This window comes from Calidris pugnax, unplaced genomic scaffold, assembly GCF_001431845.1.
Source record: "Calidris pugnax isolate Ruff unplaced genomic scaffold, ASM143184v1 scaffold81, whole genome shotgun sequence".
NCBI lineage: Eukaryota > Metazoa > Chordata > Aves > Charadriiformes > Scolopacidae > Calidris > Calidris pugnax.
Genome location: NW_015090880.1, coordinates 10,754,018 through 10,773,390, shown reverse-complemented (window position 1 = coordinate 10,773,390; position 19,373 = coordinate 10,754,018). Strand labels below are relative to the sequence as shown.

Here is a 19,373-nt window from a genome sequence, read left to right as displayed (position 1 = left end):
CTTCTTTTTCTGTGCAGTGTATAATGTTGTCTTTCTAATCCTGAAAGAATTCCTAAGTCTTTCATTTCAGTTCCTGACAACCTCCACTGTAATATCAGCATACAGTTATATCTAATCACTGTGAAATGTGTTCTTTCAGCTGAGGTTGTACTTTAACACTGGGAATTTGTCTAATTTCATGTCTGTAAAGCAAGCACATGCCTTATTGCTATCTCTTTGATCTTCATAATATAGATTACTCTCATAAAAAATCAACGCCAAAAAAAAGTGCTGTGTTTGGCTAGATCTCTGCAACATGTCAGCAAGAAATAGGAGAGGGCCGTGTGGGTCATGCCGTTGCAATGTCAGATAATGCGGAGTGCTGCTTGATAGGTATTCATTCTCCTGTACTTAGGCTTCAGTCAGGCTGTATTAACTCCTAAATTCTGAGAGCAGGGTTCATTGCATAACAGGGTCGTGGTCCTTTCTGGTACTGAGTTAAGATCTGCTGAGAAATATAATCAAAATAGTACCATGCAGAACTGTTCAAATTCAGTTGTGGAACGAGACTAGGAAAATGTATCACTATTTCAATAAAGTGTCTTTAATTTATAAAAACAAACAACCCCCCCCCCCAAATCCCCAAAAAACTCTTAACATCTTAGTCAAGAAGTGCTATTATAACCAGAGGTTTCTCCGAATTTGAGAGTCAAGTAAAGACTTGTCTTTCTAGAATTTATCAGCTGTTTAAAGTCCGTCCATTCCAGAGAGCATATTAATTTTTCTTCTGTCTTTAAAAAAAGGAGAGCCAACCCAAAATAGCACAACAGCTTTAATAACTCTGTAAAACATCTTTCTTTCTAACTGACATAGATGCCTTGCTTGTTGACTTAACTTTTTACTTAAGAAGTAGCTATTAAATTCTTTCTCTCAGAGGGATTCTAAAATCTCCGAAAGCAAGGATCAGGGGCTCCTTTAAGATGAGGCTTCTAGACAGTGTTTTTCCATTTTGTGTCAGTAATTTTTAAATCCAAGCAAAAAAATCAATTAAATTGGAGACCAGGATGAGTTGCTACTTTGTTTTTGTATTTTATTATCTCTTGCTACTGATGGGAGCTGTTCTTAAATACTGGGAATGAAAAGGTACCTAAGACTCCATTACTTTTCCAGTAGCAGAGGGGAAAACAGTGTTTAATATCAATCTAATTTTTGTTACTGTTTTCAAGGTTAATGGCTGTAAGTCTTATGGAAAAGTGTGTGTATGTACACAGACAATCCTGCACCATGGTTTCCATTTTTCTACCTTTTTTAACATTGCACGGTCCCTCTCTTCGTCCTCTGAAATAACTCGCTTCCTCCCTAGTGTTCCCTGACCTTTTGTCTTCCTCTGAATATCTGGCATGCTTCAGTTGACACCATCAGAGTCTCTCCTGCCTGTCTCTAACCAGGTTCTGAGTTTCCATCCTCTTCTGTGGGGAAGGAAATACAAGGAAAAAAAAATCGGCACCTTTAAAACTCTTGTCCATTTCTGTCTGTTTTGCTTTTCTGAAAGAAACATTGACATGTGCACTGTTAGGTTCCAGAACTTCCTCTGAAAAAATTGTAGTAGTGTGTACTCCCACTCCTCCAACTTACCAAGCAGAAAAATCATGGATACGTAACTATTATATTAGTAATAGTCATAGGGTACACCATTATTTTACTTACTTGTTGAAAAACAAGGTCAGATATGCATTTATTAAAGTGGGATTACATATCTGATGATGAAAGTCCAGTTTCTTCTATAGCATTACTTTTTAATTAATAGAAATCCTAAAATGTTGATACTTGAATCTTTAAATTTTCTGGCAGTTGCGATGGTTAATATTCATGTGAGTCCATTAACATCTTGGTGTGTAGAAAAACAGTTTGACAGCTGTAGTCTAGCACTTCCTTATCGTAACTTGATATAACATTCCATAGAGACAGTCACGCCTCAGATTTATACTCTACTCTGCTTCTGGTATTTCAGCTTTAATAGCTTATAGTGTCAACTCACATGTTGTTTGGATAATCTTAATTGACTTGTTAAATAAGAACAGTTTACATTCTGTTTCTCTTTTTCTCCTCTGTTCACATAGGATGATTTTTGTACCATGATTTGATGGGAAAGGACTCTAGAAATCACTGATTTTTACTAATTTGTTTTAATAAAGCTGATATTTTATGCCTAGGCTCTATGCACTCTGAGTACTATACTACCAAATTTATGCAACCTATTCTAAACTTTGTTCTATCTTTCATCAGGAAACCTTCAGATAATTGTTTAGTTGATTAGTGTTACACGAAAGATCTGACTTAAATTTTTGTTGCACACTCGCTTTAATGGGTCTGTTGCTATAAATCGTATCCAGTATCAGAAACAACCGGCATGGGGGGATTTTTTTCCGCAAGTTGTAATTAGGAAGTGCTCACAGGTCCTAGTGAAAACCAAAGCACTTGTGGAGGAAGAGAAAAAAAGTTTTCAAGGTATCCAGTACAGAGTGGTAACATCTAGTACTCTGAGCTCATGCCTGGAATGCCGGTTCTTCATTTGTCCCTGAATTTTTCCTGTGACCCTGAACTGATCTTTTGAGTTTTATTTATCCTTTCTTTAAGAATTTAATGTTCTTAGTATGTGTAAGAAGAGGATAGCAATAGCTAGGAGAATGATTGTTGTAATTTTTCTGTTCATTTAAGCTTCAGTGTCTCCTGTAACTGTACAAAGCTTATGAGTAGTATAGAGAAATACTATTATGGCAGTAGTGTAACTTTTTAAAAGCTTGCTGGTGTTTTTTACCAGTCCCTTTTCAGCACCCTGACAAAGAAGTGATCCCACGCACTGTAGGAAAAGCATTCTTTTAGATCTGATTTTTGGCAGTAGTGTAACTTTTTAAAAGCTTGCTGGTGTTTTTTACCAGTCCCTTTTCAGCACCCTGACAAAGAAGTGATCCCACGCACTGTAGGAAAAGCATTCTTTTAGATCTGATTTGTAAAGTTGGAGAATGATTTTACTGTCACTTGTTTGGCTTAAATAGTTTAACTGTTAGTTTGGTTTTGAAAGCAGGGGTAAAAAAAAAGGTAATATCTGTGTCCTTTTTCTTTTATATACTTTTTCACATATGGGGCTGAGTTTTAACAGCGGCCTATAACCACAGTTAGAATTCTTGTCAGTTAAGCATGCTGAGCTGAAATCCAGCATCAGATATTTCAAAGAAAATCTCCATGCCAAAGCATACTGAAGAATATTGGACAAATTCCTGATTTTTCACTTTTGAAAAGTATTTAAAATAATAATAATAATAAAAAAAATATCTGATTGAGGTCAGTTGCTCCCAGCATTATCACATACCAGTCTCTGTTTCTGCAGTTTATATCCCTACTTTTTCAAGTGAGAAAGTGAAATGGAAGGGAGCCACTAACAAGTGGTAGTGTAGCTGCATGGCAGTAGTGCTGTTTGATATAAGGTGAATTTGTGAATTTAACTAACAGAATGCACAGTATTGATTTATTTATGCAAACGATTCAAATAACTTTTATTAAATAAATGGAATGACTTTTAGGAAGAAAGATGGTGCAGTCTTTTATTAGCAAATATGTACATGACTAATTTTTGCCAAGTTAGCTGATTAAAGGTAGTATAAAATGTTTTTGAACTTGGGAAGCTGAGCACCTTTATGGCATTGTTTCTTCTTTGAATATCTATCTGGTTCATATATATGAATGAATGCCCACTATTTTGTTAGGTTTTTTTTTCTTTTTTGCCAGTGCAGCAAAAGGAGAATAAGTGAGGTTAAGTGATACTGACATAAAGTTGATAACCACTTATTGAAAAGTATTTGATTTAAAATAGAGAACTGACTGGTTCTAGAAATTGCGATTGTAAATAATAAAGAACCCTGCAGCCAGAAACCTGTAATTTTTTTATTTTGGAACAACCCCTGTTCAGTGTTCCTGTCTAGTGCTTAATTTGGGCTGTGCCTCAGGACAGCATGGAAAACATGCAGGTGTTCTGCAGACATTTCTCACTCTTCTTAACAGTGGAGTAGGATCTGTCCTGAGTTAGTTCTGGCAAAACTTGCCAACTTGATCTTCCTTTCCACTGCCGGTGTCACTTGCCTTTGGCTGCCAGGGAGGAAATTGGGCCGGTTTGGTCTCTTCTGGTACAATGATTTAATTTACCTCAGTTTCTATTGTGTTTACCCAATTACTGGGTCTTGTGTCCCTTGAGCCAAGTAAAAGCAGGGACTATGCCAAAGGTATGAGACATTTTGAACTTGAATATTGCTGCACCTTAGGTTTTGATATAATGGAGAGTTTGCAACACAATAATCTCACAGCAAAATCTTTTAATCTCATTATGATTTTTGCAATTAACGTGTAGCTGACCTGAGATACGGCCCATTGCTGTGCAGGAAGAGAATTCTAAATGTGGGTACAAAAAAATTGGATTGTTTCCTGTTTCAAAGCAGCAGTTTCTTTATATTGATGAAGATGCCAGCTCTCCTGGGTGGTACAAGGTTTATGTGCTTGATTAATTTTGAAGTTACAGTGGAGGGAGAGGTGTGCTCTAATGGCTCTGCTGGTGTAAGGGGTTACTGTTAGTGTATCTATCACTATTGCATTAAATTAGATGCCCTTTAGTGTTCAGTCTAGGAAATAGGCTGGGTTAACCACAGATGTGTTATTCCCTTCCACCCCATTTAATTTCTTTGGAATCTGTCCACAGACTAATCTAGGTGTATGTTGGGACCTTCCTGAGTTGTTCTCTCAGCAGTCCTTGATGCCAGACTTTCCTCCATGTACTTCTAATGACAAAACACAAGGATGCCACAGGGATGGCTATACTGTCTGTGCAATACTGAAAACAGTCATAAACAAAGAGAGCTTTTCATTGGTAAGCCAGAACAAAAGAAAATGCTAATCTTCTGTAGTAGGAAATGTCAGATTTTATCTCTTTAACATAAAAATAGTCATCTTCTGACAACATATAAAAGTGAACCTGAAATTTTATACATGTTAAAACTGTCACTGGTGTAAGAAAAGCAAACTATCATTTTACTCTTAAAAGCTTTGTGGAGGCAGAATAATAGTGCTCTCTTAACTGTCCTTAAAAGGTTATGTTTTTTTTCACTCATTTTTAACACTGTGGAAAACTTGATGCTGTTTTGATGACACTGAACCCTGCTATTGGATAAAATAAGATTCTAAAAGAAGCCATAGTATTTGAAAAGTGTTTTTTTTCCTATGGTACCCGAAGTATGTCAGATTTTTCTGTAATATTAGTTATTTTCAAAGATGTTAAAATGTTATTTCTTAAACATGAGTAAGAAATGGGTGTAGTAGTCAAAAGGTGCCTGAAATAAAATAATGCGGTGTTGATTATAAGTATTTGAATCTGTATATGAGACTAGTTAATCATTTAATTGAAACTGTTATGACCTAGATGAGGTGCTTTTACTGCAAACTTATGAAATTATGTTTTGAAATTAGTATTTCTCTTGTGCTAGATCACTTTGTAGCAGGGACCAAATTAATTGTTTTTTGTCCATCTATTCTTCAATGTCTTAGAACAGGTAGGCATTTGTCTGTGTCTCTAGGTAAGTAGTAGTGAGCTTTCTTGTTTCTTAAGATGCAACTTTTATTTCCAACACTGAGCAGGTACTCGGTAAACTATCTCAATAAACTAGAGATAAGAATGAATGCACATTTGCAGGACAATTAATGTCTAGAGCAGTATTCTGTCACCATTGGTGGCCACAGGCAGGCCCATGTGGAAAAGTTAAAAACAGGGCGAAGTGTGTATGAACATTTTCAGTTCAGGGAGTTGCACAAGTTTGTTGTTTGTTTACCGAACCAGATTGCATCTCTGTTCCAAATGCCTGGCTCCTCTTAAGGTGATATAAACTTCTTGCTTCCATGGTGTCCTTTGACAAGTGAAATATAATGCTGTTATGTGTTTTAATGTAGACATGAGGTAGTTGTAAATACTCAAAAGAAGCTGAATTCTTGTGTATTTGCTTAAGAAAGCATTGTTCTTCATATTCTGGTGGTGCTGAGGTACTCAAAAGTTTCTAACTTAGAAATGATGGGATCATTAAGATTTTGGTAGTGTGTGTTTAATGAATCTGGCTTTGTGATGCGCATGATTTGATGTGGTATAAAGGCTCATCTAATTCTTAAATGTTTAAAGAATGGAATAGAAAGGTCACTGTATCAGGTAAAATGCAATTATCAGTTGAGGGGAAGAGGAATGAGAAACCATGAAGCATTCAGAATAAAATGACTTTGGTTGATTGTGGTGAAGGGGAGCATCATGTTTTGGTTTTGTTCTGCGTGAAGTTTTACAGATTGATTCTTTTTTTCTCTTGAGACTGAAGCAACTCATAAAGACAGTAACTTGGAATACAGTGAAAGGAGGAAAGAATACTGTTTACTAAATGTAGTTTAATGTCAAAATGTATGTGAAAAATGAAAGTCGGGAATTTCATCCCAAATTAGATATCTAAGTTTAAATGCCTTGTATACTGAACAGTATGAGCTAAGCAGCAATGAAATATTGGATCCTCCATCTCAGAATTTTTCAATTTAAATCTGTGCCCTTATGGAAGGTAGCCATGGTCAAGTGTAGATGAGTGGGGTCAGCACCAGAGCACTGCCCAAACAGTTCCATGGCTTGTGTTGTGTAGGAGTGCAGAATGGTTGAGCCTACTAAGTTCCATCAGCTTTTGATCTGTGTTAAGTAGCTATACCTAACTTAAAATTGCTTGAGTGTTGTGTAATAATGTTAAGTAAAATGGGCTGGAAATTGATGATAGGTTAAAATTGGGTAACCTCTGTAGAGGTATTTTTTTTAAGAACTGGATTAAAAAATCCCCAAAACTGCTTACCCTCCATTTTAGCATGTAATGACCTTCTGGAATATTGAATTTTAACTTTGAATAAACATCTATGGGCTGGCAAGTAAGTGGATGAAATGTTATATTGAAGCTTTTTTTTAAAAAAAGATATTTATATGGGATTTATGTAGTAAAAATATCGTGATTATTCAAAATGATTACTTTGAATTTGTAATAATAGCATTTGTAATTTTGATTTGTTTATTTTGCAGCTCCAGTTGTTAACCGATACAACAGAAGAGTATCAGGTATGATTTCCTTTTAAGAATTTAATGTTTCTGAAAAGGTTTTGAAATGTGTCTTTGACTAAAGGAATTACATAAAAAATTATCTTTATCACTGTCTTATTATACTTCTTGCACTATTTTTATTTTTCTTTAAATAATGAGAATTGTTTCTTGATTCACTGTAGAAACCAATGGGCAGCTCATTGAGAGTAGTTTAGGAAACAGTTCTGTGGGTGATCACAGACTATTTAAGCGACTTCAGCAGTAGTAATGATTCTGTCCAGAAAAATTTCCCAGGACTTTTATGTACGTAATAATTATGGCAAAGGCTTGCTTTGCAGTGAATTGAAAAAGTGGCAGCTTCTTTCTGCTGGAACACATCTCTTAATTTTCCATGTCACTAAGAATTTTATCTCTGGCTAGAATACAGAAATACAGGGGTGAGGGGTGTCCCTTCTTTGTGCTGTTTTAGCTCCTTGCTTGTGCAACTGATATTTAAAGTTGTAGAATTTGTTCACTTGTTTTGGAGACACAGATCATACTTTTTGTTCATTTGTTTTCTATCTTAACCAATACTCAATGCTTTAATAAGTAGCTGGTATTACCAACAAATTATTTTTAAAGTTGTTTTTGAACTGTATCACGTGCAGAAAATGTTATGTGTAGATGAGAAGGTATTGAATTATTTTTTCATTCAAGGTGCAGTGTGGATTGCTTTGCATAGGTTGGTTTCTTTCTTCAAACATTTAATTTTAACATTTAGCTGGTCTAGAAAGTCATTATGGTTCCGATTTGAAAAATGCCTGTGTGAAAAAGCCAACCTGTCAGTGTTTTCTCTCTAGTTTTCAGTTCAAGTCTACTCAGTTTGTAACTTGTGTGTACTATCTGACATGTTCTTTGGTGTGGTGGGGCACTGTTGATAATATATATAGTATATAAGTATATGAGATAAATACATATTTAATTTTATGTGCAAAATGTCCTTATATCCATGCAGTTCAGTTACTTTACTACTAGTTGCTTGGGTATGATTAAGGGTATTTATGCATATAGATATAAGAATATATTTATGCATTTAGATATAACAATTGTGAATATAATGAGAACTTCTTAACTCTTAAAAATTGACAGTGCTGGTGGTTTTGGTATATTATTACAGGAGAGATTTAGGCAAGATAAAACTATCTTGAATGATTGAGTTTGATACTCTGATAGTAAACATTGAAATCATACATTCTAGAGTATCTTAAACTCAAGAGTCCCAAGACGTTTTCATTTCTCTGCTAATTAAACTAATCCATCCTGGAACCTGCTGACATAGTAAAACCTTACAAATGAGAAGTGAATACATCTCAGATTTAATTTTAAATAAAGGCTAAATTATTCCCAAAGTTAAAAAGTTGAGCCTTAATCAGAGAGTAATTGTAATCTTTTTGAATCTTTAATGCTGAAATATAGTATTGGTGCTCTAATAGTACTGCGCTACTCTTATTCCTTTATTGAAGGGTCTAAAGGTTAATGTGAACAACTAGACAGCAAATGTGAAATTAAATTGCTAATTTATGCAATTAGATTAAGGAGGACTGTTTAGATGCTTAGTAACACTGTTGCTGCAGGAAGAGCTAGAATTATTCAGAGTTTACAGTACATGTCAGAATTCTTGTGGAGACTTTTTTTGTGGAAAGTATTTTTTCTCCACTGTGTATATATACATTGTACAGGTCATGATCAGTGTGGAATTTGTTAAAATGTGGAAGAGATGCAAGTAGCATCCATACATATACAAGCAGACTTCATTTTTCTTCTCTTGGCAGGAAAATGTACAGAAATCTACTGGTTTGTTTGGGGGGTGTTGTTTGGTGAGGTTTATTTTGCACTCCATACCTGCTGTGTCTGTCAAGAAGTTGCCCAAAATGGAACGAGACTGTCAGGGTTCTCTAGGGGCTGTTGAACTCAGCCCCCTGCTATCACAGGCAACCACATTTATAATCCTTCACATAAAATGAATGACTGATTTGTTGGCTTTGGTGCTCTGAATTTGATTTGATTTTCTTGTTAGATGTGTTAGGTTTTAAAAAAGCTTTTCATCCTGCAATTTTTATAGGATTTCTTTTTTCTTTATAAAACAAACCAACATTGTACTATGGATTACTCAGCACAATATTGAAATGCTTAAGTAAAGCAGAAAAAACCACGGAGTAGAAGAGCTGACACAATTTTTTTGTAATTGCATGTAATGTATTCTTTTCTCATCTTCTATTCAGAAGAACTTCCTGATAGTCTGTGTTGAACATTTTAAGTCCTACCTGCTATTGTGATGTTTCCAGTGCAGTGTATGTTTTTTTAAGAGAAGTAAAAAGCAGAGCTAAATTGTTTGCTGGTATCAAGTTTTATATGAACAAAATTGTAGTTTTATAGTACTCTGGAAGAACAAAACAGGAGAGGAATGTAGAAAGTAACTGGACTTGAAGAAAAGACTTAAAATTCAAGCAAGATTTTTTTCTTTTAAACATTTGGCTGTGTAGGGAATCATGGCAGTGCTCTCATTGTTCAGTAGGTCAAGAATGAAAGTTAGGAAAAAATGAAATTCTAATTAAAGGGAAAGATGATAAAGTAATTATCTGCATTATATGTACGGTTTAGGACAGGCTAATAATCGTTCTGGTAGGTGATTCAACTAGATGTATATTCTTGAAGACTAACAATTTTTTATGAGTCTCTTACATGTAGCAGTTAGAGAATCTCTTTTAAACTGCTTTATTAATGTCCTCTATTAAATTTGGAGTGTTTACTCCTGGTCACTTGGGATTAGCTGCCTAAAGATAACAGGATGATCATTATTCCCTTGGTGCAGTAATGCAAATTCTGAGGATACATAAATCCCTAGAAAAAAACCTCTAATCATTTATTAATGATTACTAAATTTTCACTTAGGTGTTTATTTTTAGTTACGGAACATCTAAACCTGGGGCTCTTGACTGTACTGGCAAATATTGTTTAAATGATTGTAAATATTTAGCTGTCATTCTTTAAGACTTATTCAAAGTATGAATTTTCTGACACATGGCAAGAATTGGTCAGGAAGTTTATTTTTGTGCTTTTTGAAAACTTGGAGAAAATTAGTTTCCTTCTAGCTTGTGCAGTATCTCAGTAAAACACTTCAAGTGAGGATTTAAGAAAACTGCTTGACAAATGGTAATCTATTAGAAAGGTCAAGCTGACGTTGTACATTAAAAAATATGTTGTTTATATTCTTTTTGTCCAGAAGAAGAACAAATTTTGTTTCTACACTTCTCAAATCATTGACCAAAAGTGACGATACTGCTTTCATACCCCATAAGTGATAGTAGCACATTCTCACATGCTCCTTCACCGTTCTCCCTCTGTAGTACTGAGGACACGAAGATTCATTCTGCTCACTTATGCTCCCCATTTCTGCAGTGTTTGCTGCTTATTCGTCTCTGAGGCTGATGTGTTCCCTGAAGGAGAGGGACAGTGTTGGCTTTCTTGGCATTAAACTCTTCCAGGCAGTTCGACAGCCATGAAGGCTCTGCAGGGAATCCCATTTGCTACTTGACCAGAGAAACGTAGCTTTGTGTGCTGGTCAGAGATCCAGCCAGCAAAGCAGGGGTCTGTGGATGGGACAGTGAGAAACTCTATAGACTGTGCAGGAGGATCATCCTGCAAAAGGAGGACTTATCTAATCATGTTCACGGAATTATTTATAGAAGTGCGGAGTGGTAAAGTAGTGTTCTCATGAAGAGAAACAGCCTTTTCCAGGAAATGCTAGGAGGGAGAAAGAGAAATGTGAGCTTGATGTTCCCCTAGAAATTTATCTAATTAATAGATTACTCGTGTATAGCATGTTTGGCCATGTAACGTGTTGAGGTTCCACGGTATGTGCACAAACCTCAAGCATTGTGTCAATCAGTTCAAATTTGAATACAACCCGGTGGCTGACAATTAAACTAATCCTGTCTTTGCAAAATCATAAGCTATCCCTATGTAGAAACTAAAAAGAAACTAAAAACCAAACAACCCACTAATTGTAAAATCTCCTAGCCGTAGACTGTGTTGCCATGGGCAATGTCAGTGCTAATTACCCAGTAGAACAGTCATCTTGCTGCTGCTTTAAGTGAATTAGCAATGTCTGAGCCTTCTGCTAGTGTAACTCATGTTACACAGCTCCTGACTGACTTGTTCTAGTGTAACTCATGTTACACAGCTCCTGACTTGACTCGTTCTGTGCCCAGGCTTGGTTTGGGTGGCCTGAAAACCATACAGATTCCTTCCTCCCAAGAGGTGGACTCTGTTGAAATTAATACTTGCTTGATTATGTTTCTTAATCTTCCTCCAAGCATAGGGGCTCCTGACAAACTTTATCTCGTTAGTCACTTTTCTGTAGTGAAAGAGGTTGCAGAGAATACCAGTGAGTATCTCAGCCCTTAGTTGGTGGCTACAGGGTGCAGGGAAGTGTGAGAAATCAGTGATACCTCATGTCTCAAGTGATAATATCAAAGCCATTCCAAAACTAGGGGGAAGAAAGCTTTGATATTAGTCCCACTATAATAACCAATACGTAACATTGAGGAGAATTTTGCTCCTGGCAGTATATGAATGAAAGTTAATTGTGGTTTTGGAATGAAGAATGTGACACCTACTACAGTCTCACTTGGGCGTAGTTTCTCCTCTTTTAGTTTTAGCATGTTTCAGAAAAGTAAAGGGGTTTTTTGCTAGATTTCTGTATTGCCATTTCTAGACACTTTTTATTCATTCTACAGAACACCCACTCTCCAGCAGACTTGCTGACTTCTTCATGGGATAGAAAAAAATCTGACAATATCTGACATCTATACCATACATGTATCACAGAAGGTTTTCATCTTTTTTTTCCAATTATTTCTGCTTATGTGAGTGACCTGGTATAATTTATCTCTCTTGCATATGCCTGTACTTCCTCCTCAATCTTCTCTTGGCCTCTGTGGAATAGGAATGGGATCACAGTTTTCACATTAAAGGGCTATATGAGAGGATAATTGAATTGTATAATCTAGGGAAGCAATGTATTATAGTTACTTTCCTAATACTTTTATACCAGCCAAGTAACATGACTGTCAGGATCTGTGACTATTTTCATGTTAATATAAAAATTAATCAAGTGAACGAGACTTGCTTTAGTTAGTCCTTTTGGTAGGGCAGCTTTCAGCAGAGACTCAGTGAAGGAGTCAGAAGTCAAGGATCAGATCTGCTGTCCTTGGAATCATGTGCTAAGCCCTCGCCTAAGACATGATTCTGAATAGTTGTTTATATATGTAGAGGATAATTTTGTTAGAATGTTACTGAATCCTGTTTTCCTGTGTATCGTGAACATTAGTATCTTTGGGGACACTGACATTTAACATTGTCGGTGTCTCCAATGAATATTGGGTTTGGAACCAGTATTTTTGATATTTCTCTCCCATCTAGCAATCTGATATGACAGTATGGGGTTTTGTTTGGTGTTTTTTCCATCTTCATGCAACATTTTAACATTCTATTTTTAGAGGGTGTAGGTATAGAAATTTGTATTTGAATAATGTGTAAATCAATGTTTCACTGACAGTTTCTGGCTTTTTCTTTCCACATAAGATAAACTTCCGTAAGAGGCCTGTATGACTGTTGGTTTTCAAACTCACTGGTGGTTCTCAGTTTTGACAATGGGGGACTCTTTACCTTGAAACCTTCATTCTTCTGGCTTCTACCACAGATGAGCAATCATCTCATGAAGTAGATAACTTTGTTTAAATCTGATATCTTGCTGGGCTTTCTAGTGGAAGTAGGGATACAGCATTTTCTTCGCACCCTGGCAAGTTGAGATATCAGAATGTGATAATATTACACATAGTAAAATCTTTCTAGTAGCTCTTATGTTAAAATGACAGCTTAAAAAAAAAAGTCATATTCTAAGAAAGCTTTTATATTAAGTATTGCCATGCAGCATGTCAGTATTTAGTAAAGAACACTGTTTTGGGATCCTGTTAAATTAGGACATCGAAATAGTAGCAATGAAGCAAGATGCAACACTTCTTTTGGAAGGTTGTTCTGAGTATTTTCTCTTGCAGGATACTATCTACTACTGTAGTGATAAAATCTCATCAATTCATCAAGGGGGGAAGACTGAGAGACGTCATGACTTTGTGTGCCATTCTCTTTGCTTTCTACTTACCAGACTATCTGATAATCAGAGGATGACTTGAAAATAATGATCGGATATCTTCTCTTGCAGCTTATTTAATTAATTTCTGTATTGATTATTCACCATCTTCCAAAACTGATGGCATAATAACATCTGCTGAAAGGTTTTCAGGCAGAAGATAAATTGTGAGAGACTTTTGAGTTCAAAAACTCACATTTTTACAAGTGGTGCAAACAGCTTTCCTGTTTCAACAACCTGATGCTTCTATCATTTTTTGCTAGCCCTAATGATTGCAAAACTGGTATCATAACTAGAGTGAAAATAATTCATTTTGAAAAATGTTGATATGAGCAAAAGCCAAGTGTGTGGGATGACAGATGAAAGTGGTGATAAATTGTGTGGGTGCTCTCCTGTAAGAAAGTGCCTGAATCATTATTCGTTAAACAAAAAAAAAGCTTGTTTTCTCTGTTTGCAATATTGGGACTTATTTAAAAATTCTTGGCATGTAATTGGCATTTAGTGAATAATGAAAAGCTTATTTTTGGAAATTAACAGTCGTGACTTCACAATTACTTGGATTTGACACTGTTGTGAATAATTCTACTTGTAATTGCTAGATATTTTTTTCATTACATAAAGAGAAATACAACTCTCATCCTTATTTAAAACTTAAGTCAATGCAATACCTGGTCAGAGGAGATCTGATCATGACCACTCAGTGCAAATATAAGTGAATATAAGTGCTACAGTGGAGTAGAATTCATGGTTTTCCTCTTTTTATTTATTCTTTCTGAATAATTTTTCATGCTTATAGTGTTATATAGTGATTGAACTTGATTATCTGAAGTAAAATATTTTAACTGAAGTTAGTCCTTTTCATTAATTGTGAGAATAAGGTATAATAATGTGCATTTATTAAGCAATTAATGCAGTAAGGACCAGTTTTTTGAAAATACTTTGGTGGCAAAAGGTGCAATTGATTAACTTTCATTAATTCTTTTACATTAAAGATCTTTAAAAAGCCTATATATCTCTAGATATATAAATACTTTTGAAAATATCAGCCTTCAGCTGATTTTTTTAAAAATAAAATTTCATTCTCTCACTTTTTGATGGGTTGGAATTTAATTTTCCTTTTTTGAAGTGAGATGGAAAAGAGGAGAATTACTTCCCCTCTCGCTTCCCCCCCAGCCCAAGCTGGTTCTTAACATGTGAATTAAAGCCCAAGTGAAAATATGCCTACATGGTTTGTTGTGCAGAGGACACTGAAAGCAAACACACTGGAGGAAATCTCAAAATTCATGTTGTGATAACAGGCTAAAAAGGCAATTTCATACCTAGTGCAAAACACGGTGCTGCGATGTATATGTGTGGAGTAACCTCAGGAGTTAATGCGCTTTGCATTTTTCTTGTGAATAAATAAGGCAGCACTTTATCCTTTTTTTAATGTAAACTTTCAGACAAAGTCATAGATACTATGCTCTTATACTGATTAATACACTCATGGCAAGTTTAGGTTGCTGTAACTTCAGATTAAATGTGAAATGAATAGTCCATGTAGAAACAGAGGAGTTTAGACATTTAAATATGAAAGGGTATCCCATGTATTTTCAGAAACTTCACTCAGTCATTTGAAACACCAGAACACCTTGATGAGACTATGTCTACTCCAGGTAATGCAAAGCTTTAGTCAGCATGCGAAAAAACTAGCTACAGGGACTTTAATGAGTTTAAAGTGATATCAGTTAGGAATTGCTGTGAGCACTTTATAGTGCTGTCATTTAGAGAGAGAGTTAAATCAAGGCTTTGGGAGATAGCTTGGACATGGGTATTTGGCTGCCTGAAGCACTTACCTGATTTGGATTAGTGTGCCTGAAGGTATGTTTTTCCTGTATCTCCAAAATTTGGGATAAGGAGGAGTGTAATCTTCTTAAATTCAGTAATCTCTGTAATGGAAAAACACAGAACGAAGTGTTTATAAATAAAGCACACAACTTCTAACTGATGAAGTTCTGCCTAATATTAGTCTTTTGTCAGACTGCTTCGACTGTATTTTCTGTAAATGAAATCCAGTTGTTCAGTGAGCCACTGAAGTCGAAAGTTGACTCATCCTGAAGATGACTTGCATCAAGTCCCATAGTTATGCCTTCCCCAGGGCTTCTGAGTTCTTCAGTAATGGGGGCAGCTGCTGGGTTTTTCTTCAAGGGATTGGACAGTGGGTTTCCGAATTCCCGGCTTTGCCCGCGTGCCAGGACGGGAATCAGTCGTTTCAAAGCGTGGGGACCTGGGGGCTTCCACATCTTTGCTCTGCACACATCCTTTTCTGTCAAAACCCTGCTGGTTTATATTGTTCACTGTGGCTCCAGTTAAATAGGCAATACTTGTTCCGTTAGGGGTAATGCGATTTTTTTTTTTTTTTTTTTTTTTTAAATCTATTTGGACATTGTGTAGAAATCTTTAAAAATCATATTTAAGTTGCTGAACCATTAATTTCACAAACGCCTTCTAACACTTGGACATCCCTCAATTCTGTGTCATGATAGATGACCGGAGGATGTGGGTAATTTTCATTGCTAAATATCTGCTTTACTCTAACCCACAAGTGCTTCAGTACACTTTTCCCAAGATGCTGGTGGTGTTTTGTTCGGTGGTTGTTTTTTTTAAATACTATCTGCCTTATTGCAGATTTAGCAATTGACATATGAGAATTGCAACTATAAAAACAAAAAAGGCCTTGGCCTGGGAACTGAATTTCTTATTTCTAGCTTGGGAAAACTCTGTTTCATTTCTTATTTAGATTACCTTTTCTACTGACTATTTGCAATGAAAAGCCTGTAAGATACATGCCTATTTTTTGGAAGGTATATATTTGGGCAATTTCTTGGAACTTGTGGCATTTTGATTTAACTGAATGTAAAATTAACATTTCCATGCTTTCTAACTGAGATAAAATATTGCTGTGTTTATCAGATACATAAACATTTTTGATGCTTAATTTCTCGTTTCATCTGCCTTGGTTACCTAACCATTTAGAAATGTGGTAAGATTTCTGTGATGGGCTAAACCAGAAGATCATTAAAGCAGAAGGGCTACTTCTACAATTGTGAATCTGGGTGCTCTGAAATAGTAGTAGCATCATGTTTTCCAAGAGACCTTTTTTATGGCTGACTATCTCATCGGTAAGGCTCTCTTAGAAGGCTTGAACAAGGTCAGCAGCATGTTTATCCATTTCAGTCTTCTGATTTCTTAACTTGCAAGAATAAAGCTTGCTTCATTTGAATTTCTCAGGCTGCACCACACGGAATAATAATGTATAACTCTAAAATGCCCTGCTGCTGTTTTAAGATTGTTTTGTTTAAATGTAGCCAAGGGATTTGGAAACAGAAGTAGCAAATTTAAAATTACTGGTTAAGATCTAAGGTGCAATAGTTAGGGATTGGTTGTTACTTTGTCAGAGCTGAGAACTCCTTTGATACTGTCACATGGAAAGCTTTCTTATTTTTCATTATTCCTCTTCCATGATGGACAGCTTTTTGTTGTTTTTTAGTTTTCATGCAGACTCAGCTCTTACTGCAAGGCCCAGAGCACACCAGTGTCTGATGGGATTCTGGGCTCTACTGTTACTAATAGAGACATGGAAGTCAGAAGTGCAGGACCCTAGTTGTGGCTTAATTAGCAGATGATTTCTGTGAAATCAGGTAATCCTGTCCCTTGGTTTCTCCAGCTGTACAGGGGAGAGGCTACTTGCCAAGAGGTATATTCTATCTACAGAGTGCTTTCATAATAAATCCTGTAAATTGTGAGATTTCAAATTATCAAAAAATTAATGTCTGGGAATTATGTAAAATTATTTGAGTGTATGCACAAGTGTGTATTTAGATGATCCAGAAGCATTTTATTCCTTTATTTGCCAGTATTTTATTCTATGAAACAAAGTAGCCTCATGAGTTTATTGTTAATTCTATGAAACAAAGTAGCCTCATGAGTTTGTTGTTATTCTCCAGTGCCTGGCTTCTGTGAGTGGGAGGGTATGACCCTTCAACCACTTGTGAGCAAATAAAGTGGAAGGATAAGCTAAAGCACTTTGCATAACTCGTACATATAATTCAACAGGCAGCTACATAAAGTAAATACAATGACACACAGCAGTTGGTAAATTTAAAAAAAAAAAAGAGAAAGGCAAATGTTACGTGGATCTGGTTATACCAAAGAGGTAGGAGAAGAGACAAAGAGAATTCTGTCCCCAGTCCTGCATTGGCACTTTTTTTGTTTGTTTGTTTTAATTGTGCCTGAGTAGGAGGAGGATTTAAATGAAGTTCTACAGGCTGAGGTTTCTCTTTCAAAGTTTCCTTGCAGTTCAGTGGGATGCCTTCCTCTCCCAATTTGCCTCTTACTTTGACAGGAAATGTCTTTATGTGCTAGCTCCCAGGAGTGGGTTCTCCAGTGTGCCAGGGAGCCCTCGGTCTATTCTTTGTCTAGTGCTGTGCATCCCTGCAATGTGTGCAATGGCCGTGGTAAACCAAGGCCTGTTGGTTAACTTGGGGTGGTTTTCAGGCCAAATACTGTATGTTGCAGAAGGAGTTAAGCAAAACAATTATTATTTCTATGTAAGCTTTGTTGAGGGCTTGGGGTTTTTTGTTTTAAGTAGGAATTCATTGTATCATAAAAGTACTTTATGTTTGTCTTTAAAATCTAGTTGAAGCAGTATTGTCTGCATGTAATGCTTTTGTTCTATGTATGTAAAGTTATAAATTAAAAGAGACTGTGATTATTTACTTTCTGTTTATTCTAGGTCTTTCATCTTTAAAGTTCTTGTTTACCCCTAGGGAAATGTAATTTTAAATTCTTTGCCAAATCTTCCTGTAGTAGAAAAAAGAATTAATTTGTGGTTGTATCATCTTAATGGCTGTTCTGCTGTAATGCATTCTCTAAATTGCTTTATATCTGATGATAAAGCCTTTTAGATAAACACTTAAACCCAGATTTTTATTAATCTATATGAATCTAATAAAAATATTGTGATTATTTACTTTCTGTTTATTCTAGGTCTTTCATCTTTAAAGTTCTTGTTTACCCCTAGGGAAATGTAATTTTAAATTCTTTGCCAAATCTTCCTGTAGTAGAAAAAAGAATTAATTTGTGGTTGTATCATCTTAATGGCTGTTCTGCTGTAATGCATTCTCTAAATTGCTTTATATCTGATGATAAAGCCTTTTAGATAAACACTTAAACCCAGATTTTTATTAATCTATATGGATCTAATAAAAATATTTGAAAAATGCATTCAGAATATATATAAAGCAAATATGGAAATATGGAACAGCCATATGGAAATAGTTGACAGCCAATTGTCACAATTGTAGAGGCTTATTGTATTGCCTGCATCTTAGGATAAAAGACGTCTGCACAATTGTAGAGGCTTATTGTATTGCCTGCGTCTCTGCATCTTGGGATAAAAGACGTCTCTGCGTGTGGAGTTGGAAAGAAAGCAAAGAAAAAAGATATTACCATAAAAGGTGGCATTTATAATTGATTATGCAGTCTGTTCTGAACTCATGACTGAAATGTAGTATGAAGTAGGAGTGTATGACACTGGCATTACAGTTTTATCACAAGCCATTGTCGCTGGAACTGTTGCATTTCTGCCTTGATGGAAAGAAAACAAGCTGGAGAAGTTTGATTTAGATAATACTACTGGAGAGTACATAATCTTACTGAGAGAACGGTTATCAAAGGTTTCTAAAGGCAAGGACAGCAAGCACTGTAATACATCATCCACTTCTCATAAGTGCCCCAACCTCCCTGGGCAAAAATCTCTACGCAGAACAACTTCAGTTTTACTATTCCATTAAAGCAGTGGGCCTTGTGAAATATCAGTAACGTCCACACCAGAGATGGGCATTTTCAAGTTGAATTAGGGGTATGAGCAAAGCTTTGGAAAAGCCAGGTGAACATTTTCACCTTTTTGCCCCTAAATTACCTGTTCTGGATGTACAACAGTACAGAGAGGCAATGCTGGCCGAGCTGGGTGAGACAGTACAGGATTTTGGGGCCTTACAGGCTTGTCCCTATCTC

The 19,373-nt window shown here is 35.9% G+C and overlaps 1 protein-coding gene across 1 annotated transcript in view; it reads left to right on the top strand.

Annotated features, from left to right (window-relative positions):
• PRKAR2A (protein kinase, cAMP-dependent, regulatory subunit type II alpha) overlaps positions 1–19,373 on the top strand; it is a 72,069-nt gene that overhangs the window by 22,682 nt on the left and 30,014 nt on the right. The window contains exon 2 of the mRNA XM_014946640.1: positions 7,109–7,144. Within this exon, the coding sequence (XP_014802126.1) occupies positions 7,109–7,144 (36 nt within the window). The remainder of the gene's footprint in view (positions 1–7,108; positions 7,145–19,373) is intronic.